Source organism: Oreochromis aureus, linkage group 18, assembly GCF_013358895.1.
Source record: "Oreochromis aureus strain Israel breed Guangdong linkage group 18, ZZ_aureus, whole genome shotgun sequence".
In the NCBI taxonomy this organism is placed as follows: Eukaryota; Metazoa; Chordata; class Actinopteri; order Cichliformes; family Cichlidae; genus Oreochromis; species Oreochromis aureus.
This window is the reverse complement of record NC_052959.1, coordinates 29,321,334-29,345,290: the sequence shown is the minus strand read 5'-3', so window position 1 is coordinate 29,345,290 and position 23,957 is coordinate 29,321,334. Positions and strand designations below refer to the sequence as shown.

At 41.0% G+C, this 23,957-nt stretch overlaps 2 protein-coding genes across 9 annotated transcripts in view; both read left to right on the top strand.

Annotated features, from left to right (window-relative positions):
- Positions 1-19,171, top strand: part of LOC116331650 (nuclear receptor coactivator 2-like) — a 54,711-nt gene extending 35,540 nt beyond the window's left edge. For 2 of the 5 annotated variants that reach the window (XM_031754406.2, XM_039602082.1), the window contains 15 exons: positions 131-271; positions 793-940; positions 3,459-4,677; positions 7,872-8,106; positions 8,252-8,473; positions 8,629-8,814; positions 8,899-9,004; positions 9,087-9,255; positions 9,353-9,673; positions 11,375-11,452; positions 11,565-11,985; positions 12,709-12,961; positions 13,419-13,572; positions 13,672-13,746; positions 14,416-19,171. In XM_031754406.2, coding sequence (XP_031610266.2) covers positions 131-271; positions 793-940; positions 3,459-4,677; positions 7,872-8,106; positions 8,252-8,473; positions 8,629-8,814; positions 8,899-9,004; positions 9,087-9,255; positions 9,353-9,673; positions 11,375-11,452; positions 11,565-11,985; positions 12,709-12,961; positions 13,419-13,572; positions 13,672-13,746; positions 14,416-14,427 — 3,740 coding nt within the window. In that variant the 3' untranslated portion in view covers positions 14,428-19,171. Of the gene's footprint in view, positions 1-130; positions 272-792; positions 941-3,458; positions 4,678-7,871; positions 8,107-8,251; positions 8,474-8,628; positions 8,815-8,898; positions 9,005-9,086; positions 9,256-9,352; positions 9,674-11,374; positions 11,453-11,564; positions 12,655-12,708; positions 12,962-13,418; positions 13,573-13,671; positions 13,747-14,415 lie in introns of those variants that run through there. The other 3 variants (XM_031754407.2, XM_031754408.2, XM_039602083.1) reach the window with 3 other exon arrangements.
- A 2,619-nt stretch (positions 19,172-21,790) lies between these two features.
- Positions 21,791-23,957, top strand: part of LOC116331632 (ATP-dependent 6-phosphofructokinase, platelet type-like) — a 34,957-nt gene continuing 32,790 nt past the window's right edge. For 2 of the 4 annotated variants that reach the window (XM_031754376.2, XM_031754373.2), the window contains exon 1: positions 21,794-22,014. In XM_031754376.2, coding sequence (XP_031610236.2) covers positions 21,906-22,014 — 109 coding nt within the window. In that variant the 5' untranslated portion in view covers positions 21,794-21,905. Of the gene's footprint in view, positions 22,015-23,957 lie in introns of all 4 variants that reach the window. The other 2 variants (XM_031754375.2, XM_031754374.2) reach the window with 2 other exon arrangements.

The window sequence follows — 23,957 nt, the reverse complement described above, 5'->3', positions numbered from 1 at the left end:
CAGCTTGTAAAAGCAAAGTTTAGGTAGCAAACGATGAAATAATTGCTGTTGGGTCTATATGTATTTTGATGCATGTTCTAAAACATGACTAGTATTCTGCAAATATCAATGTCATATTTCACCGATTCAGGTAAGATCACGTCACTGGATACTAGTCAGCTGCGGGCATCCATGAAGCCAGGCTGGGAGGACCTGGTTCGACGGTGCATTCAGAGGTTCCACCTGCAGAATGAAGGGGAAATGTCCTTCGCCAAAAAGCACCATCAAGAGGGTAAAACATTTTTCTTTACATTCATCCATCTGCTTTCTTCCATTTATACAGCTCCAGGATGGTAGCAACAGAAAATGGTCTTCATAGTTCATAGATCATAAATGATCAAGTCATTTTAAGCTGGGACATGTTCATTTTACTGTATAGAAAGTTTGATTTGTCTGTGTTTAAATATTAGGAAATAACATTTTCTGCTAAAGATACATTTTATTATCAAAAATGATAACTATCGGCCCATTTGAACTTATCCAATTCTGGGTGCTTTAAACTATGCCAGCAGGATTGGTCACAGGACTAAACATACAGATACAGACATATAGACAACCATTAACACTCAAACCTACAATTTTGGTAATGCTACTAACCACTGCACCGCCACTCCACAACAACTATGCTTTTCTGTATTTTTTTTGTTACCTCTGCAACCAGAAATTAATTCCCTCTACCAGTTTTACTCAGTATTTATCGTTCATGATGAAATGATGAAACCTGATTTTTTTTTTTTGTTGGTTTCCTCCCAGTGTTGAGGAACAGCCATGCGCTCAGCCCTCTTTACCGATTCTCCCTGGCTGACGGCACCATTGTCTCAGCACACACTAAGAGCAAACTGGTCCGATCTCCAGCAACAAATGAACCACAGCTATACATGTCCCTCCATGTCCTGCAGAGGTACCACTCACTCTTTCTTTTCCTTTGTCTCCACTACACGAGACCCAGTGCCCTTTATGTTTCAATGACTTGTTGTTTTGCAGAAAAGAAGATATGTTGCGTTTTTCACACAAGAGATTTTGAGTTTGTTGCTCTGAAATATTTCTTTTAGGTTTAAGATAGTCAACGTAAGGTTTAGCGCTAAGGTTTATCTTGTTCTAATTCCAACAAAAAAACATTGACAAGTTGTAGTAAATGTGTAACTACAACCAAATGTAAAATCATATGGTCAAAACAAGTGGCAATTATGTCACACACATAAGACTTGAGCAGCTGTTCAAATGGCCACTTAAATAGCCTAATTTACAGCAGAAATATACTTGTTTGGTACATCTGGTACATAAATTGCTTTTGGTCTCTATAGCTAATTTCCTCTTTCATAACAAATATAGGAGCATGACTTTTATTTAAAAAAAAATAAATCACCTGTTTAAATTGTAGGTTTAAAATTTGTATCATTAAGCATGTGGATCCATCTCCGCAAATTAAATCTCTGAACCAGACCTCTTGTTGACCTGCTCTGTTTGTGCCTGTGCATTGTGCACACCACTCAAATGCTGCAGAGACAAAGGCACTCTGCCCTGAACAGCTCATCTTCCCCAGCTTAAGTACTCCCAGGCCTGATTGCTGAGTGCTGCTCACTGGCTCCGCAGAGAGATAGGCGTTACCTAAGACAGGGAAGAGAGCAACACAGTATACTCGCACAGCAAACAACAACGGGCCTGCTGGGGCCTCAAAAGTGCCCTTTGAAGGATTTTAAAGCAGTTAGCTTGGCTCTCTGCTGGTTTAAAGATTAAAAGGTCCTGTCCAAGTATGTCATTTCTTCCTTTGGTGAGTGGAATTCTTGTATTTCATTAATGTGTTACTTAACATCTGTATCTGTGCGTGGCAATGCACAGATACTAACGCCAGCAACCAGACTTGCTGATATTCCACCTTTTTGTCCAAAAAGGTCTGATGGTGACACCCAAAATGCTAAATTCAAGAATGGGAGAGTCTTTCCAGATTAAGCTTCATATTTGTCCTCCAGTCAGAGAAAACCGTTAGATTTGAGGAGTTAAGTCAAATGATTTCTTGTTTATGAATCTTCTGATCACTCTTGCAGCTGCCACTTAATGCCACCCAAGTGCCAAGTTTCTCTCTTCCTTATTCAAATCAAATTCTTTCCCCAAATTGCCTTCATCCATTCAGAAAAGGTGACATACTTATTTTAGTTAAAGAAGAAGATGTGTCTTTGTGTTTTTTCACATTCCCTAACAATTTTGGTCATTTTCTCCCTCATTTGGTTCTGTAGTTTGCATTGTAAACAGAGAGTCTCCTATACAGAGTTGTCATCGTGCATGTTCAAGGCAAAACTCACATGAGAACTACCAGCCAGTCCAGTGCACAGTGCCCTCATTCCTCCTTGCCTCCACAGGGAAGGATTGCGACGCTACCAACATCCAAGTGCTGAATGCTCAAAGTCTGGGTTTGGACAGTGGTCAGAAAACAATGCCAGGACTGTTACCCAGAGTGTTTGTGGATCAATGGCGAGAACTTGCCCTTTTTACTTCCACAAGTTTCACATTGAAAATTATTGCACTAGAATTCAGCACAATGAGAGCTTTGTGTGTTTGTTGGGGCTGAAGCTGATTCATGTTTGAAAGTCTCCCTCTGTTACAGGCCTTGTTACTATGATGTTTTCTCACTTGTGTATACTTGCAAACCTGCTCTGGTTGTTTTACTTTATGGTGTACTCTACCTAATGCTTACATGTGACATCGTTTTCACTTATTCCAGAATGTTTTGGACTTTGGACTTTGGACTAAAAGACTGATGCCTCAGTCTGTAAGCTAACTCTGAAACTCAGAATCAAAATTCTTTACCTTTCTGTTTATACCATCACCACTGACAAATCTAATCTAACTAATATAATAATATAATTTTTTTTGGTCTGCAAAAAAAAGCTGTATTCGAGTGTGATTCAAGAAAAAGCATATCAACTCTACTACGTCTTCACCAAGCAAATGTTTAACATGAAAAAGGGCAAGGTACAGGTTACTAGAGCACCAACACACCAACTTCCTTTTCAGCCATTCAAGAAAACAGTTCTCCCCAAGATGACACTTCAAAAAGAAAAATACATGCAGCAGGAAGGAAGGAGTCTATATTTTAATGCAAACACAAAATTCAAAAGACATTGGTCACTAGAATTTGTTGGTCAGTGGAATCTCCCAGGGATGATGGATTGCACATAATAACCAGAGGTGGTATAATACAATTTTAATTGGATGTTTATGTCATTGTAATAGAGCCTGCTTCACATTAAATGTTTATTTTCATCCCTTTCATGTATAACTGTGTGACATATGGCTTGGAGGTTTTTTTATGTTTTGTCAACCTTTATAAGCTCAGCATACACACTGAGTCTGCATATCTACATACTGACAGCACATCAATGAAATTGGTCTCATTCTTGACTGTCTTCTTTTTCATCCAGGGAAAACAGCAGCATGACTGCAGACACATCTGCCAGTCAGGCTATGGCCAAACCAATGACCCCAACCAGTATGAGTGTGTCCTCTCCTTCCCCTGACGCCAGTGTCACCAGCAACACACACTACGCTGCCACAGCCTCCGGCAACCCTGGACGTGGTTATGGAGCTATGTCAGGGCGAGCGCCTACGCCTCAGGGAAATAGCCATGCACAAAAGCTGGGCAGCCCTTCAGCTTTGGGAAGCCCCAGTATCACCTCAGGGGCCCAAGGTGCCATGTTGTCTCCTCGTCATCGCCAGAGCCCTAGCATGCCAGCTAGCAGCAGCAGCTGTAGTAGTCCGCATCTCCCCCAGCACCCCCCTGGGTCTTTCTCTCCTGCAGCCAGCCTCCGATCGCCAGCCCCTGTGTGCAGCAGCACAGGAACCAACCAAGGGTTTAACTCTCTTAGCGCACTGCAGGCTCTCAGCCAGGGCCACAGGATTTCCCAGGGCCTCGGCGAAGGACAGCACCCAGAGTCCCCTGACAGAAAACCAGTCGGCCTTCAGAGCCCTCTTCACAGCTCCAACCCCGGTAGCCAAAAAGCCAAGAACAATTCAAGCTTAGAGGTTGACCTATTTGGATCTTTTGAGGAGCAAGACCTTTTGACATCCCAGAACCAGGAAGGTGATCAGGGGGAGGGAAGAGATGGTGACCGTGAGAGCCTGGGTGACCTTAGTGATGCACCAAACCAACTTCTGAACGCCAAAGGCCATACCAAGCTGCTCCAGCTGCTCACCACCAAGTTGGAGCCCTCTGATCCCTGCTCACCAACGGGTGCTTTCGGAGATGACCAGATCTGTAAGGACCAGCTTGGTGGTGTAGGTGGGGTGGGACATAACAACCACTCCACCTCTTTAAAGGAGAAACATAAAATTCTTCACAGGTTGCTGCAAAACAGCACCTCGCCCGTGGAGTTGGCCAAACTAACAGCTGAGGCAACCGGAAAAGATCCCATTGGTCCAGAGTCGGCCTCCGGGGACAGTATGACCGCTCTGGGTGAACTCTGCACAAAACAGGAGCCAGGGAGCCCCAAAAAGAAGGACAATGCATTGCTTCGCTATCTCCTGGACAGGGATGATAACAGCGTCCTGGATAAAGCCATCAAGATAGAACCTGGTGAAGGACTGAAGCTCTCCAGCGTTAAGACTGAGAAACCAGAAACAGGCTTTAACATGGAGCCACAGGTCAGTAATTTATCAGGCAGATTTATTAACTACTGGTTTGGTAGCATCAGCTCGTTTTTTGTTCGACTTGTGTGCTCGGTTCAGTTCCGTTTAGTTCTTAAATGCTTTTTTATGAGGTTTCAAAGTCATCAGCTGTTTCTCCTTTACAACTGGCACATTGCAGATTAATTCTTGCTCCCTCCAAACAGGCAGAAAGACAATCCAGTGTCGATCTTTTTAATTCTTTCCCTTCAAACAGGCAGAAAGACAATCCAGTGTCAATTTAAAAATACTTTCAATTTAAAAATACTTTCAGGTATCAACCAAGAAAACAGCACTTTAAGTCATAGTCTTTGTTACAGATGCTACACAATCCGAGGCCTCAGTATTAAGAGTTTTTACTAACTACACAGGGAGCCCTGAATCCCTCAAAATAAGCACTGAGATGCATCATTGTCTAAGCAACCCATAACGATACACCTGTTTTAATAGATGATTCAATTTCTTGGGAAAACTGTCATGTTAACAAATCTTTGTAACTGCTAACGGCTCACATAAACACCTAAAAGTAAGAAATGTGGTCGGTGATGCTCGTTTGTTCTGTCAGATGCGTGTTGAGTTCCTCTTTAGACAGCCAATGGCACACTGCCCCCCACGCTCCCAGAAACACAAGATGCCCTGGCAAAGAAAGCAGAGGAGTACTGTTTAAAGGCTTAGGCATATGTGTGAGTCAGTGTGTGTGAGCGAAGAAAAAGGGAAACCAATACTGTATGGGAATGAGATTTCAAAAGCACTGCACAGGTCTCCTGTGTGTGTGTGTGTGTGTGTGTGTGTGTGTGTGTGTGTGTGTGTGTGTGTGTGTGTGTGTGTGTGTGTGTGCAGAGTTGCAGTTTCGCTGGGAAAGTTTACTTACTGTGTTTGAGGCATATCTTGCAGGAGCAGCAGAGGAGTTGTGCTGCTATGGATCAGCACACATGTAGGTGTGTTTGCGTGCATTTGTATAAGTGTGCACGGCTGCATGTGTGGTGTGCCTGAATGTTTAAAAGTATCCATATGTGTGCACATCACAACATCCTAGAAGAATAAACCATGATGTCTGCCACCAGTTAATAGACAACTTTATAGATTTGTTAGATTTGGATGATTGAATAAAAAAAGTTAAATCTTGTGAACATTTTTAAATGTTCATCCCAGGAACCAAATGGGCATCATCAGAAGAAAAATTACATATGAAAACTTTGTCTCAGTGAATGAACATTTGTCAGTGGAACTTGAAACAGTGGTCAAAGTCTATCCATCTCTGGTGAGCATGTGTCACTAGACCTGAACTGAACTTGACAGTTTGTTTAAACATCCTTTAACAATTCTGTGGTTCATCACTTAGACTGTATTGAAAAGATGGACACAGTGATGTCACCCACAAATTTTTAAGCCTCGAGATTAGCCTCATTGTTATTGTAATCTGTTTTTAAACTACATGTTATGAGCAGATGGACCTAAAAGAAAAAAAATTGAGAATACTGTACACCTTAGCAATCACAAAATAGCCACGCCCTAAATCTTACACTGCGTATTGTGTATTTTGCCATGCATTTGATAATAACTGACTAAGTTAACTTGCTACACTAAGTATTTAGAAATAGCTGTTGACACCAGAATGGCTGACCTCATTAAGAAAATGTTTCTTTTTGTAAACAGGACTTGTCCTCTTCTGGCTATTAGAATGACTCCAGGTTTAACTGACACTGGGGAAGCACATCCTCCTTTTATAGACACAATTTATGACTTATCAGGGATATGTAAACTGATCAACCATAAAACCGCTGACATGTGATATTGATATGGAGTTTGGTTATTATATTGACACCTGTTCAGGGGTGTGATGTACCAGGAAGAAAGTGAGCAGTTGGTTTTTGAATTTATCAAGTGTAAAGATTTAAGAGACTGCAGAGAAATCCTCCTCACAGTTCACCTCCTGTTTCCTTATACCTAGTGGATCCAGGTTAATTAGATGTATGCTAAAATAAACTATAACTTCAGTAGATTTTTCATATTAGACTTGTAAGACTAGAGCATCTCCAAAACAGCTCGTACGGTGGGGTGTTCCTGATGTGTGGTGATTAGCAGCTACCGAAACTTGTCCAATGAAGTACAGCTAGTGAGTCAGGAGCTGGGTCTGTTGACCAATGGAAATTAAGGCTTGAGCTCATGGCAGACCTACTGTAACACCGACTGCTTAAAGTTTAGGCTAATAGCAGACACCCACAATTTTTAGCATCAACATCATTTGCCCACATTAATATTATGTATGTGGTTTCCTTCAAGTGGTTAAAAATTGCTAAAACCAAACACATAATTGGTTTCAGTGTCGTAACACTCTTTCCTGCTGTTATTGGTTAGTTTTTAAATCTGTATTCAGTTCAGATTGTTGCTTATTGACAAGGCAGGTGCATTTATAGTAAAAGTAAGCTACAGGAAGTGGGCAATAGAAAATGACTGAAGTTCAGTCTTTCTGAGAATGGAGGCACACCTATTAGCAGTTGTGTATCTGGTACAGTTTCTGTGCTATATTACATATGAGCAGCATGCTAACAGCTAGCAAGAGTTATAAAGCTGGGTCTTATTACAATGTTATGAACAGCTGAACTTTTGAAATATTAATAAATATATTTTTTCACTTACACATTTTTTTCTTTTTTATTAGTGTTTCCTTTGGTGTGTGGCCATTCTGTTTTCACCTTTCACTCTGTATCCGTGTGTGTGTTCTCTTGGTGTTAAACAGAGCTGTGATTGGGACTTACTGTACATCACACATGACCTCATTAGCACCAGCAGTTTATTTTTAGCTCCTCCTCTATTCATCAACCAAATGGCCAGAGGCAACCGTATAGAGACATACGTTGTTTGAATTATGAACCAGTTTTAGTGGCATGCCAGGATTACCACAGCATATGGAAAAAAGACATGAAACCACATGATGTTACATCTACTTTCGAACCCTATTTCTGCATGTTGTCACATGAAAGCATGCATTTTTTCATTATTCAGTTCCCTAAATGTCAAGAGCCCTTCACTGAAAATAATGTTACAACATATGTTTGGATGTAATGCAGGAATGTGGCACACTGGTGCTACTCTCATGTGATGTAAAGTGTGTTTTATGTCATTAAATAATCTATTTATTAATCCTGTTTTTTCCCTGTGGCTGGTCTCAGACCAATGAGCTGGAGGACCTGTTGGATAACCTGCAAAGTGGTGGCCAGGAGCAGCAGCCACTGTTCCCCAGTCAGCCACCGACCAGGGGTGCTGATCCCTCGTCGTCCTCCTCCTCTTCTGTGCCACCTGCCTCCTCTGTCGACAAACAGACCATCATCTCTGACATTGTGCAGATGAAAGACAGCGGCAGCCCGCCCAACCAGCATAGACCCTTCCCTCCCATCGGTCCCGCAAGTACGTCTGCAACACAGTGCCTGTGTTTGACTGAATTACACCATTCCTACATCTTGAACTTGCTAAATATTGAGAAACTCTTCAAATTGTCTCTAAATATGTACAGTACTGTATGAGGAATAAAAAATACTGTTTTTCCTCCTAGCAGGCTTTAATGGTCCCAGACCCAGCCATCCGGTTCAAGGTGGTCCTCCAATAAGGAGCATGTCTCTTGATAGCAGCATGGGCCCCTCCCCTCACACCAACAGGCCTTTCCCTCCTCAGCACAGGAACAGTAGCCCCTACCACTTAATGCAACAGCAGCAGCAACAAGGCATGATGGGACCCCACGCGGGCATGGCTAACCAAGCTGCAATGGCTAACACAGGTGAGGCAGAACAAGATGTAACTTTGAGGTGTATTTCTGACTATATAGCAACTAAGATTTATGTGATGTATGTCAAATATATATATATATATATATATATATATATATATATAATATATATAATAACCTTTAAATGAATCTTTTCCCCGTATCAGGAATGCGTGGTTCCATGCAGCAAGGTTGGAGTCCCCAGAGGCCCATGGGGGGCTCTGCAGGCCCAGTAATGGGGCAGGGAGTTGGACCTGGTCGCATGGTTCCCAACATGAGTGCTGCACTCCCTGCAAGAGGCAGTGTTCCATCTGGATCCAGAGCCATGGTTAATATGCAGATGATGGGCAACGGTAAGAGAAAATGGGCAAATAACAGTAACTCTTCTCCTTGAATTCTACACTGTTTCTGATATTCTGTGTATTTTTCCCCTGCAGAGATGGACATGGCAACGCCTCCTTACCCTCAGCAGCAGGCTCCACCTAATCAGACTGCTCCTTGGCCAGACCGAATGATGATGGATCATTATGGAAATCCAAGCAGGTATGGCATAAGAGAAGAGTCATCATAAGCAGAAAATGAAGCACTAAATCTAGTGTGATAATAATGCCAACTTACCTTCCAGGCCACCATACAGTGTCCCCCAGGAGGATGGCATGGGGTGTTGTGGCACAGGGTCTGAGGGCCAGCCAGATGAAGGCGCTCTACTGAACCAGTTGTGTTCGGTGCTAAAGGACTACGAGGGTCTAGAGGAGATTGACAAAATGCTGGGAATCCCCACATTGGCAGGACAGGTGAGCTCCTTTAAGCCACTTTATGCTAAACATATAACCTGTTTTGGAGTTTTGGTAAATAACATGTGAAGCACTTTTCTTTATCACCACTCTACAGGGTCATCTGCCAGACCAGGACCAGTACCTGGGCTCCTCGGACCCAGCAGCCGGCATGAAGCCTCCTCTCTACAGCCAACACTATGCAGGTCAGCCAAGTTACGGTGGCATGCCTCCCGATGGTGGCTATCATGGCCAATCTATGGGAAGCCACATGGGGGCTCAGAGAATGCCGCACACATGTTATCCCCCAATGATGAGAATGCCTGGAGGTGCAGGGCCAAGGCAGGCTGGCATACGACCAGGGGGGCCTAATCCTATGATGCCCCCACAGCCCAATAACCTGAGGCTTCAGCTGCAGCACAGACTCCAGGCTCAGCTGGTAGGTGGCGCCAAATATTTGAATTTCACTCTTTTATTTTTTCCAGATTTCCAGACATTTTACTGTACATAATATAACATTGATGTTGCTATGCTGTATCACAGTGTAGGTTGTGCTCAATGCTTGATGACAGAGCAGTTGCAGGTCGTGTAGGCGTTACTTGTAGCTAATAGTGCTTAACAAAAAGCTGAACATGGCATTAGTTTTGGCAGGCGTGCAGAGTAGAGCTGGCAGTGCTGATCCTTTCTTAGAAAGCACATCCTTCTTAGGGTGTCCTTTCTAAGCTGCGTCATTCTGCATGCAGTTTCTTCTGCCTCTGCAAACCACATTGCAACCCAACTTCATCCTTTTCATGCTATTTCTGACATAGTCGATATTATGCCTGTTCTCACTGGTGCTTGCCCTGTTCTGTGGGGGGTATTGCTGCCGTTCTTTCTGCCTTAGTCTTGCCAACCCATGTCGAAGGGCAGTGAGGTCCCAGAACAGAGCCATTCTACTAAAGATAAAGTACTGCAGATTAAATAACACTCCAGTTTTCCTGACAGAAATGGATATAAGGACAATTATGATTAGTTTCTCTGCATTAAGGTTAGATTAAATTGAAAGATTAACACAAGTTCCTCCAGTTTTCTTATTGCTGCATGCAACTGGTGTTTAGAGAAATGGATTTAATAAGCAAAGACAATTAGTGATTGGAGTGATTATTGTTTCTCAGGTTTGACATCAGTTGCTTTGCAGACAGTCAGTTACATATGTTTATAGTCATGTCCATCCCTTAATGTCACCTGAGTACGATCACAGATAAAAACCATTTCCTTTCTGCAACTACAAACTGTTTAATATGATTCAGTCATGAATCCTGGCAAACCGGGCATTGATGTTTCGTTCAAGCATGAAACCTCATTACCATTTTGAAAAAAAAAAATCTGATTACAAAAGATGCCTCTGAGCAGATAGGCCAACAGGGTTCACTGAGTTTGAACTGCAGCAGCTAGAAAAGCACAAATGTTTTCCAGCTTTCTGGCTTAATCAGCAGTTTTCTGTTGCTTAGACACTTGACAGCTGAAATGGCAAAATATGCACAGACAAATTCATACACATACCTTATACTATTAGCTGGTAACACGTTAGGATTTCTCTTTGAAAAGCTCTTGTTGTCTAATTTCTCTATGTGAAACATTTTCTTTAATGTGTTTGTATTACTACATAAATGTTGTGCTTATCTAGATTTTCAGTTTTTGTTTTGCCTTAAAATTTGTCTACGCCAACAAAGACACAGTTGGTGTTTTGGTCCAGGCTGCCACCTGGTGGAGAGTCAAGGCAAAACAGTTTGTCCCTTAAACGTCACTAAAATTAGCAGCAATTAGCAGTTTGTTCAGATGTGTGGCACGACTTTTACACTTCCAGCTTTACATTTATTGTGCCAGCAGAGAAACAGTGAAGTTTATTTATAGAAGAAAACTTTTTTTCAAAACCCATCTGAATAAAAAATGTGATTTTAATTCTTTTTTTTTAATTTTCTACATCGGTTGCAGGTGAATGCAAAACTGCAAAACTCTTACAAACATCCAGATCAGTGCTTCAGTACTTGTGCACATCAATTAATCATATGCATTGAATGTATTTTAAGTCATTTATTAAGGGCAAAATTGCAAAAATCATATTTTTTCAAAATTCCGGGCTGCTCTGCCTTCTCTCTAGAACCGACAGCCAATGGTGAACCAGATGGGTGGAGTCTCCAACATGAATCTACCTCTACGGTCTAATGTACCAAACCAGGTCAGTTTGCCTGCATGAACACTTTATTCTCTTGTAAACACATGTAAAATATTATCAGCACAAATCCTTTCCCCTTTTTGCTCCTTGCCTAAACGTGCATCTCCTCCTGCAGGGAACCCTCAACTCTGAGATGATGGCCCAGCGGCAGCGCGAGTACCTCACCAACCACCTACGCCAACGGCAACAACAGCAGCAGCACATGCAGCAGCAGCGTGCCATGATGATGCGCACTCAGGGCATCAACATGCCACCCAATATGCCCACCGGCGGCGCCGCTCCTACGCCAATGCCCATGGGTGGTACCAACCCACGGCTCCCGCAGGGCAACCCTCAGCAGTTCCCCTACTCGTCCTCCAGCTACGGTACAGGCCTGCCCTCTCCTCCTCATCCAAGCTCCTCCAGCCCCTTCTCCTCCCCTCACTCCCCCAGCCATCATCTGGCTAGTCAGGGCATGATGGGAAATGTGGGAGGGCAATACAGAGGTTTAATGAGTCCGCCATCACACCACAGTCCCTTCCACTTCAGCAGTGCAGGTATATGATGAGAGCACAGCAGCAGCATCTCAGTGGTCTGTGTGTGCTTCATGGAAGATGTGCAGTAGTTTTTTTATTACTTTTTTTTTGTGGTGGCGGTCTTTTTGTTTTTAATGACTGGGTGTTGGTGAAGGCTGCATGATTAGTTTTTTCCTTCTGCTGTCTGTTTTTTCTGTGCTAATCAACAGAGAAGCAAAATTATTTTCTTATTATTACTTAAAAGAACATGGAAGTAGTTTTTTTTTTCTGTGATTGTTTTATGGTAAGTGTCATAAACCAATCACAAGGGGTGGGATGGGGTGGCTTGTAAAAGTCCTGTCAGTGCTGTCAGAACTGAAGTAAATGCATTTCATTTAACAAAAAAGATCTTCTGAAGTCCCTGAAGTGAGGACAATATGACATTCTGAGTATTTTTGTGTGAATTTAATTTATTAACAATCCAGCTGTTGGTGAGATTGGGCCTTTTTCTCTTTCCTTTTCTGGTTGGTCTTTCAGTTGTAGGGCTCTCTCCTTAGTGAATCAAAGATTTTGATGATTTTTAAGATACTAGTGAAAAAATTGTCTCTGAGTCTCAGAGGCAAGATCATTCTCATTTGTCTCAAATTCACTTTATCGTTTTGGTAAGATCTTCATATAATGTTGGGGTCTAACTAGTCCAGATTACTACCAAGTCTTAGTTTTTACTTGTGTTATTGTAACTGTCTATGACACTCTGACGTGCAGGAATGAGCCAGCAGCAGCAGCAGCAGCAGCAACACCAGGATCCAGTGTCCTGTTTTCCATGCGGGGCCACCACGCCGCAGAGCCCCTTGCTGTCCCCCAGAATGGGGCAGGGTCAGAGCCCTATGTTGCAGCAAAACCAAGGTCCACCCCAAACCCAACACCAGGGTCCGAACCAGGGAGGACCTCCCAGCTACCAGCCTAGTGCCGACCTCAACGGATGGCCTCAGCCTGCCAACATCACCAGCAGCAACAGGTATTATGTGCAAATGCTTTTGAAATGTTGTGTTTATTTACAGCTGAGTATTTCTGTTATTGGCTACTACAAGAGTAGATTTGCATATTCACAGTAGTAATCCTTATTTTGGGCCTTCTGTTGTCCAAAACTAGCTGTATTAGTGCCTTTGTAACATTAGTCCAGCTTACTTCTGATTGGCTGTCCTGAGGAAACCGAAGGCTTGAACAGCTGATGAGATGGTTTCTGTGCTCAAAGTCAGAGCTGTCTGTTCCTAAATATTATTATAATTGTTATTGTTTCCAAATTAGGGATATCCACATTAACTGCTGACATATAGAGCAAAGAGTAGCTATTTTAAAGATGCATACATGGCAGAGAATAAGGAAAAGCATAGTAGGTCTCAGTCATTTTAGTTTATTTTTCGGTTTTTTTAGAATTCTTTTTCTCCTGTTTGACTCAGCTTGTCTTCTTTCAGCGTCTACCCCCAACAGTCTCAGTCTCACTACTCCACACAACCCGGTGGAGGAATGTACAGTGGCAACAACAACATGAACCTTGCCATGGGCAATAATAGCATGAACCCAATGTCTGGACAGATGAGCTCCATGGCCTCCATGAATACAGAACAGGTGCTTCATACAAGCTTACATTGTCACACCTAATTCTTTTTATGTTGTTTTTCACACATGCAGAAGCTGTAATTGTGGTTGTTTGTTATGAATTTGCAGGGCAATGAAAGCAGCCTTATCCTGGAACAGATAACAGGGATTGACATGCTGACTCAAGAGGGGGAATCCAGTTCTGTAAGTAATGCACTTCTTCAAAACATCTTCACATCTTTGTGTTGTAGAACGTAAAAAAACATAGGGGATAATGACAGTAATTGCTGCAGGTTGCTGGGAAATGTATGCTACAGGTGGAAATGCTCTGTGATGATGCTGTCCACTGTTGCTTAAAAGTGCACCCATCACTACACTATAAAAAAAATGGTTTAACTCTAGGCTCAGGTTTTGCCATCCTTAGCTTGTTATTGATCCGCTTTCAGTCTTTTGATTCAGATTCAGTCATTTGTGTTTAAAATGTGCACTGGAAGCTTTAATGGCTGATAATGAGATCATTGTGGGCTTAACAGATATAAGGTGTGGGTGAAAAATCTGTTTTTGCTTTGTTTTTGGTTACATGATTAGTTTTGATTCTGTGGAATATAAGTCTGTAATAACATAAAGACTTAAATTGAAATGCATTTGAAGTTCTTCCCCCAGAATAAGTAGAGATCTTAAAATGTTGAAAGCCTTCAAATGGTCCAGAACGTCCTTGTTTATTAAACTGATACATCATTTGTTACCCTTTTATTGATCTTTTGTAATCGGCACTTGGAAACCACTTCTGAGTGCAAAAAACTCAGAGTTCAGTTCTTTGTTATCAGAGTGATTGTGATTTAAATTACCTTGATGATTTTCTGTCTTCTACAGAATTTTTGCTGACCCCAGGCTGCAGTTGAGACGAGCAGTGAGGGAACCCATGCAAAAACACTGACACCAATTCAGCTCAGCTCACAGAGACGTATGAAGGACTTGATGAGAACACTGCCCCTCTGTCACACCAGGCAACGCCGAGGCTCTATAGCGTGAGGACAACTGAGACATGTGCAAACTTCAGGACTACAGTCACAGTGGGTTTCGTCACTGCTCAACATTTTATGCAAGCAAAAGTCTGACATTACAGGGAAACTGCCATCTGAACCATCCTGACAGCAAATGCCCAACGTGAGGATAATCCTGAAAACCCCCAACTATTTGTGGTTTTTAGGTTTTCAATGTAACTTATTCTTAGATTGATATCTGCTAATCAACATGTGATATGTATCTATATGCTGTAGTCAAATCAAACACTGTATTCACAGTAATCAAACACTCTAGAGGACTTTTAAAACAGAATTTTTAAAAAACAGTTAATAAAAGTACTGAAAGGTGTTCTGTGTAGCATTTAAAAAAGTTTTCAAGCTTTGTTTTTCTTACAGTTTAAAAAGAAGTTTGGATAAGGAGGTTATATCTAGAAATGAGAAAATGTGGGTGTTTACAAGGAGGGAAAGAAAAGCACATACAGATGTAAAGGTTGTATTTCTACAACCTTTACATCGTAAAATTGATTTCAGTACCTATGATATTCAGTTTTCCTGAAATATCTCCGGATTTCCTCTACAATTAAAACGGATGTTGTGAGGGTTTCAACAGTAATAGTATGTAATCAGACACCGGTAGCACATTCAGGGTTCATTAGGAGATATTATTTGAATTTCCATTAAGAAACGAGGAAAAATTCTCCACCTCTGGCATTTTTCAGCATGCTTTGTTGAACTGGAGTTGGACAGAACAAATAAGCAACAAACTTATTACTTGCACATTTTGACACTTTTGTTAAAAAATGCACATTCACGCTGTAATTTTCACTTTCTATTATACTTCCTTAAATTGGGGGAAAGTACTAAACATGTCCAAAAAGAGAAGAAGCTTGTCTATAATGAAAATGCTACATAGAACACCATTTAAAAAATAGGTAATTTGCAACTTGCTGAATTAAAATTTGTGTGAAGGTTATTGGTCCCAAGTTGCCCAAGTTAACATAGTCACACACACAGTATTTGCTGTTTGAATGTCCTCTGGTCAGATCAGTGTATTCCCAGAGTTTTCTCTGAGTCTCTGAGGTAACTATGATGGAGTAAGTTTCTTGTGTGTGCGTGTGTGAAACTAAAACATAAGTGGCAGGATGATGGGTATAAATGAAGCCTCTGGATTTTATCTTTTATGGTTCGGTTTTGGAGCCTGAGTGAAAATGACAATGAGAAGGTTTATGAAAGATATTTTATGGTTATTTATAGTTTTAAAGAAGATTTAGAGATTCTTTCTATGACGAAAAACAAAAGAAAACAATCAAGAATATCTATCTTTAAAAAAAATCTCTCAAATGGTACATGTTGATGTCGATTTAAAATTAATATATTTCAACTGCTGTAGTTACAGGGGACCTGTCTCCCCATTTAATGACTTTTTGAATGAAAGTGAATGTGTATAGATAGTGTACATAGATTTTTAATATCCTTTTATTTGCCCCAAGTGGTATTGTAAAGCAGCAGCTCGGAGTTTAGTTCAACAAAAAACGAGAGCAGAAATATTTTGTTGGTTAAATGAGCATCAGTAGATGAAGCTAAAGAAGCATTTAAAGTGAAAGTTTATTCACTTTTTCTGCCCTGTTTGCAGGCTAGCCCTTTAGCTTTCCCAGCTACAAAATCACAAGCTATTTTGACAAACTAGCTAACCTATTTAGCTTTCCACTTAAGTAGCAATAATAATTTCTTTTTCTAGCTTTAAGATCGTAGTTTTCTGTCATTTTTTTCCTGGACTAACAAGGGTTTTGGTAGAAAAAACAATTAGCCACTATTAGCATTATAACATCCTAAATTAGAATGGTGTCACGTGGCTAAATGTTAGTGTTAGCATTAAAAATAACGCTATTGTTATTTTGAGCACATTACTTTTTTCAGACCATTCTTGCCAGAAATTCTTTTCCCCACTGAGATTTAACCAGTGAGTTTATTTCTGCCTCTAATGCAGCTTTGCCTCTAAATGAAAAAAAAAAGTGTAAAAGTAAAAAAAGAAAAAATCTCGATGCTACTGCAGCTCATTCTGAAATGACCCTTCAAGGTCGCGACCTTGTGGCCTGCCAGAATGTGTCTTGCACTGCGGGTGTGTAGCTGAAACTCTGGTTGTGCTGAAGGACAAATTTAATTGTGTTTGTTGTGTTGGGTTTCTGTGGTTAAAGCTGTCATCTTTAAGTCTCCATACTGTATGTACTGGTAAACAATGCAAACATGTTTTGCGCCAAGGATAAATCCTTACGTAAATGAAGAACTAGAGCTAAATTACTTTTTTCCATTTTGCAAAGAAGTTATAATGTTTTTAATCTAAATTTGTGTAGACTGGACTTTTTTTTTCGGTTTCATTCAATCACTTTGCGAGGTGCTGTTCATTTAGGTGCTGTTTCGTGCGCGTAAGCTTGTAATTGTGAACAAAACTGACTGTAACTGGCAACATGTGTTTCTCGACTCCTTCTTGGTCTGCTCTCTATGATTTGATACTTTAACAATGACAAAATGATTGAGAGGATGTGAAAATGCACACTGTAACACTGAAATGAATTTCACCTGTAGCGCTTCTCACTCTTTGTTTCCACATCATAGCTTTTTTGCCCCCAAAATGTTAACCTCAACGATGAACTGTAAGCCATGAGTATCCGAATGTCACACATTGAGGGATGAATGCTCACCTACAGTAACTGCTGTTTGATTTCCTCCTGTGACGTGAGCTGCACGGCTTGTCACTCAGAACAAAATGGTTATTTATGGTTGCACTGTACTGATATTTAACCTGACTAACATTGTTTTTGTGTTTCATGGGTATTAAGTGTTTTTTACATTTTTAGCACGCCCAGTTAAGCACATTGAGCTACTGTGGCCCAGGAAATACTGAAGTAATTTTAATGCAGGGCCATGTTTCTATTCAAGAAAGGCATCATTTCTGTCTTTCAAAGCTGACAAAGTTCAATATTTGCCAATATTAAAAAAACAAAACAAAAACCTACTTGTGGAACTGGATATTATTTCCAATGATTTGTCGGAAGTGTTAAGTTTCCATATGAGTATCTGTTCACATCGAGCCTACTTTTTAGCAACTTTATCTTTAACTTCCCCCAAAAAAGAAAAATCTTTCATTGTTTTGAAATTGTTTCAGCACAAACAGAAGTGTGAGAACGATTTAGTCTGAAATTGGGCAGATTTTAACTTCTGCTTTATAAGATCTGACACTTTTCAGTTCTCTGTGGTTGAGAAATATTTGGGGTGGAGGCTCAATGTGAAGAGTTCCCATCCTGGGGCTTTTACATAGCACCACCTGTGTTTCACCTTTACGCACAAAATGTACCATTTTACAAAATGCATGTTTGTCAGCCTGCAGACCGGGGTTTGTGTCAGGGTCTGTTTTCACCTGCTGTTTGTTTTGTCCTTTTGTTTTGTCTTTCAACTTTGGCTTTCATTCACTGGTTTAGACGTAGCCACTAAAGACTGCTCGATAGGATTTAGCCACTAAAAACGATTTAGTTATGTTTGGTTATTTTTTCAGTTAGGTTTAGAAAAAGATTGTGGTTTCTGTTAAAATGCACCCTTCACATGTTGGAAGTGACTGGTCACTGGCCCTGATGACATATAGCCATGCATCAGACACCAAAGGACACCTTACCTGTAAATAAGAGACACCAGCATAATTTAAACCCTGGGAATCAGAACAGGAATCGATAACCTCTGTAATAGAACAGTCATATAGCAGATGACATATGTCAGACATATGAATTTCCCTTTTGGATAAACTTATTCTTATATACGAGGGTAATATATGAAATCTAAGATCCTTTTTTCCCATTTAACTAAATTGAAGGTTTTTTGTTCATTTAAGATATTTTAATATTTGGTGTGATTTTAACTTATTTGTAATTATTGCCATTATATTTCTTTCTCCTTATTTTGATTCAAAAGGTTGAGACAGCTTTTAGGGTCAACTGGTCTGGTTTTGGATGTATTTTGTGATTCTACCACAAGGTGGCGCCAAAGTCACGTATTTTAATTGTACTTACTCGACCGTGATCATGCAAGAAACGTCTTGCTTCTTGTGGGTTTTAAGTTTTGGGGATGTTTAAAAGAACTAATGGAATAGTAATCTCCGTCACTGGTAAAATAACCCCTGAGTAAAGCTTCTGGGTCAACCCTAACAGATTTTTTCCTCCCCTTTCTTCTCTAATGTCAGTAAATCCGCTCATTTCCCCTGTAAGAGTCTTTTAAGGAAGTTACTTGTTCTGATTTTCTTGGGTTCCTTCTTTCCACTTATGAAATCTGTCTGACATCCTGATAACCACGGAGTGGTAAATTCGAGCAAAACAGAAGGAGAATGCATGTGTTGAAGAATATTTTTCTCATTGCTATTTGAAGTACCCTCTCTACTGTGATTAAACATCTCAACTGTGACACAGTCCAGTACATACAGTTCATTAAGAGTGTTTTCTTATGCAGAAGTCCGGACGTTCACACATTTTTATGCAAGCTGTCGACTCTAATGTTGCTTTTGCCAATGCTGCTTGTTAATTTATGATTCATGCCACTGTAAATAAATTATTTTTACTGAACTGAGCTGTGTCTTTGTTTTAATTTCATCCATAAATGAGGAAGTAAATGTGAATCCCTTGGATAAAAAGTGACTTGTGCGGTCCCAGGGAATCCCAGTCTTTATATACTTTACATTTAACCTTAACACCACAACGAGACTTTAATAAATGTAAGTTACTTGAGATAAATGTGCTTCAAAATGTGGGTGGTGTGTAACCTCTGCATGATTGATGGATACCCCAAGCGCCCATTCCATGGCCCAAAGACCTTTCTCCTCACCTGTTAATATCCTGGGAAAATTCCCCTTCCCCCGAGCCTGCAAACCCCACTGATCAATCATCGGACACTGTTAAAATTCCACTGACATTTACTTTTAAAGTGTTAGTTTTTAGTTTCAGTTTGCAGTCATTCTCGTATATGTGACATGCTGAGCGTAACACAGGAAATAGTTTGGCCGTGTAACTGTGTGACACATCCGGGAATCATGTGGCATTCAGAGTGGTTCCCTATTTTAAATCCTGGAATTAAGTTTGGAGAAGTAAGGAACAGCAAAAACGTCACAACGGCACATAGGCCCTGCCTTCGTGAGGCTCTTTTGTTTTCTGCACAGGGAAACTTGAAACTGGTCCAGAGACCGGTGCACTCTGTGTGGCCCTTCAAATCTAATCAGGCAGCAGCAGGCACTGCCTTCTGTCCACCAGTATAGATATGAAAACTGCTCCAGCATACCTTCAGATAAATGTTTTTGTCATGAATCTAATATTATGAAATATGGCTGGCAACAAGTGTGAGAAGTCACGTGGGGCTTGAGTAGATAAAGCCTATAGCATGCAGAGGATTACTCAAGGTCATGGGATTCGTGAAAGGTCACTGATTCTATCTGCAGCGCTTTTATGATTGGATTAGCGATTTTTGTTATTTACAAATCTCTGAAGTTCAAAATGATGATGTAGGAAATGATCCTTAAAAAAACACAGCTCCTATAGGATGACATGAGAATATTAAGCAACGACTGAGGATTTGTATCTGTTTATTCTCTGGTGCTGCCATTAGATATTTTCTCTTCTAATAGTCTAATCTGCTGGTGTTACGTTATGTAAGCTGTCTACGCTTTTGTAATACTCCACGTTTTTAATGTTTGGATTACAAAGGAATTTATGAATTATTGCTCAGTCTATTATTTCCTGAATGAAGGCGCATATTCCTGGCTATAATTGGTTGGAATTTTCCATGGGACGTGATCTGGGTTCCTATTGGTGGACCGAGCTGTCAGTCAGGCAGACCGGCTTTGGTTTTGGTTTCTAAGAGCGAGCGCCAAAGAAGGGAGGAAAAACGCGAAGATGGATCATTCTGTTGTTTTTCCCAGACAGTAAAGTGGAAGTGAGCTTTTAAGAGCAGAATTTAAGTTGAATAATTTATGTTGGGTTGTTAAAGCGTCCCAGTTAATGCCACAAAAATATAGCATTTAGTTGTTGTTTTTTTTAAAAAAAGGGGTTACTCGTTGTCTAAGGAGCTTGGAAAGAAAAGCGTCTGGACTTCTTTAAGTTGCTTGAGAATCCTGGGATTAAGTTTGGAGAAGTGAGGAACACTGGGTTACTCGTTATTTATTTAAAGGTTGTAATATTAAGACAAGTCAGTCAATCAAATGATAATGTTTGGTTGGGTGTGGCCTGATGGAACAACAAACAAACACACTATATCTGAGGTTTTTCACATTCACGAAGCATAGTTGTCGCTGAATTTCAGTGAAAGGGTTGAGCAATTAATGGCTTCATGGCAATTTTCACTCTTTTTAAGGCATCCAACAGCCAGAAACAGGCTGAACCTAACAACAGAAGAATGAAAAAAACATTCTGGTCTGATGTGTCAGGATTTCTGCTTTTGCTTGGTACAGTACAATTTGACTTTAACAACATGAAAGTATGAATTATTCCTGCCTTGTATTCTTGTATTAATGGTTGGTGGTTTTGTAATGATATGTTGGGGGCACATTTTTGGCCCCTGAGTGTCAACTGAGCATTGTGTAAATGACACAACCTACCAGGGTATTGTTGGTGACCATGTCCAACTCACAGTGTACCCATCACCAGATCTCAATCCAATAGAGCACCTTTGGGATGTGTTGGAAGGAAGATAAGTATTGTTTGGGTGTCTACAAATCAGCAACTGTGTGATGCTATCGTGTCGATTTGAACCAAAAGGATTGTGTCCAGCATCTTTTTTAAGCTATGCCATGAAGAATTAGGGGAATCATAAAGACAGCTTGTACCTAAAATAGTGGCCAGTATGTACATTATATAAACTGCAGATCAGAGAAAGGCACAAAACCTCCAGGTTTCTGTTACAAAGCAATAATTTGTCATAATGATTTAGAAGCAGAAAAACGTAACTTCCTGCACATTTTAATTGTGACTCACCACACAGGAAGGCTGGATGGATTTCAGTGAAAGGGCTGAGCAATTAATGGCTTCAGGGCAGTTTTCGCTCTTTGAAAGGCCAAATGGCCTCTTTCTGACCCCAGAACCTGACACTTGATGCCACTGCCCTACCCAAACCGCCATGCAGTGACTCACCTCTCCAAATGTAGGATCTCTGCAGAGGGGGTGTGTATGATGAGAAAGAGGGCGGCAACCACTGCAGTCCTCCTCCAGTATTTCCCCTGTCACGGTTATTGACAGTATTACTGGTCGCTGCTTGTAGAAGAGTAAATCTGACATTTTTATTTAACAGGTGACAGGGGCCCAGGAGACAGAGATGGCTGGCGCATCGGCACCGAAGCGACAGGACACCCGGAAATTCTTTGAGAATCTATCCGGCGCTGGCAAATCCATAGCAGTGCTGACCAGCGGCGGAGATGCCCAAGGTAACTTAGTGAGGTTCCATTATCGGACGGCGCTCCTGCCCTAATGAAAATAGACAATTTCGCGCAAAAGTGCTGCCGAGAAAGCAAAAGGAGAATAAACTCCTCTCTTAAAGTATGCTGTCAGACGTGTTTACTGAGGCTGACGTACATTTTCTCAAAGTGGCATGCACTGCCAGAGTTAGGCTACTTTAAGTATAAGCGGTTCTTCCCCCAGTGTGGTTGTAGGGTTAATTTCACTCCCTACCTCTTTGTGAAGATTTGGAGAAATATGTTAGCTAGAGGCCTGTCCGACAATGGATGTATCCCCTCCAAGCTTGTCAAAAAGCGTGGGGGTCAGGCAAGGTGCATAATTACATGAAAAAAAAAAAATAATGCATTTTATTTGCCTTGTATATATTTATTTTTTCTTGATACTCATTATTTACAAGGTATTAAGCGAATCACAGCGACTGTTACGCAACAGCTGCCCCGAAACCCTTGTCTTACACATTTTTCCATGGATGCTGCAGTAGACTATTTATAACCGCTTGAGGTAGTATGAAGTAGTAGTAGTAATCACGACCTGCTGGGAAAAGATATGCTCGCATTGCAGCAGGGATGAGGGGGGCAGTTTGGAAAGCTTCACTGAAATCAACAAGTGTTTGCGGTAATTAAATAATTGAATCCTCTTACGTGGGGAGTCACTCTCCTTATCATGCATTCTGCACCACTGCAGAATCTATATGGGCTGTGTTTCCTGTATCGATTGCCTGTGTGTCCTGCGTCCCTGTGCGCGTCCCGATGGCATACGTATGATTGAAACAGCAACTCAAAGCTGACAGTGTTGTACACTATGGTGTGCACTCAGTCAGGTTTCTCCACTGCTTTTGGTGGAAAAATATAAAGTCCACGCCTCGTGATGGAAATAATAATAATATTATTATTATTACTATTATTGTTATTATTAAAATCCCTATAATTTATCAATTCAGGCAAAAGTTGACGACGCCATTAAATGTCATCTTATTTCTTTATATTAACTATGATTTTTGCAACTTCCCCTCATTTTAAAAAAGGACCACGTTTCAGCAGAAATACATGTGTTGCATCACTGAAGATGAGTCGTGAGGGGGACCACCGTGAAGAAGCCAGACTAAATTACTCGTCTTCCGGCGTAACCTTTCACAGTAAAGGGTTTCCCCTCCCCTTTCCGCTGCAGGGCTTTAATTTTGAAAGAGACCCCCAGTGACTTCCTTTGTCCTTGAGTCGCTGTAGTCATCCAGAAGTCACGAAGGGTTGATCGCCTACGTGAGGGCGAGCTAGTGTGCTGTGATGTGTAATGTGCAAAGGAAGCGTAAATAAGTTACCGTGTTTTATCTGTAAAATTAGGTTTCATGACGACAGCCTAATATTAGTGAAACATATTTTTTTAAAAACAGTGATTTTGGTATTTTTATGTATCTAATAGCGTCACCATTCATTCATGTGATGTTCCAGAAACAGCAATAGAGTGTATTTATTGGACTTCTATGTATCAATATTCTATGTATCTAGTATCGGCTCTATGCGTGCAGTGCAGCAGCAGAGCCATTGTTGCCTCTTAGCCAGGCTGTTACATAACACACGGTGCCTATAGGCTCCTCTATGAGTGGATGAATATTTCGTTTCTCAGTGTCTCTGCAGCAGAAGGCAGCACATGAGCACCTGTGTAGAATGTAATAGAGCCAGCCTCTGTAGTAACAATGTGTAAGAGCGCACACCCCTGCTGGCAGCAGCTGAGATTTAATTATAACTACACTTGGACATTGTTCCTGCGGTGTGAACATGATGCACACACAGTCCCACTCACCAGGGTCAAAAGATAGCAGGACTAGCTTTTGAATGCCTTTCCTGGAGAATCTCTTTGCAGTGGAAGCCTTTAGCAGCCTCGAGTGTCTTTAAGGGGTTTTTTTCCCCCCTTGCCA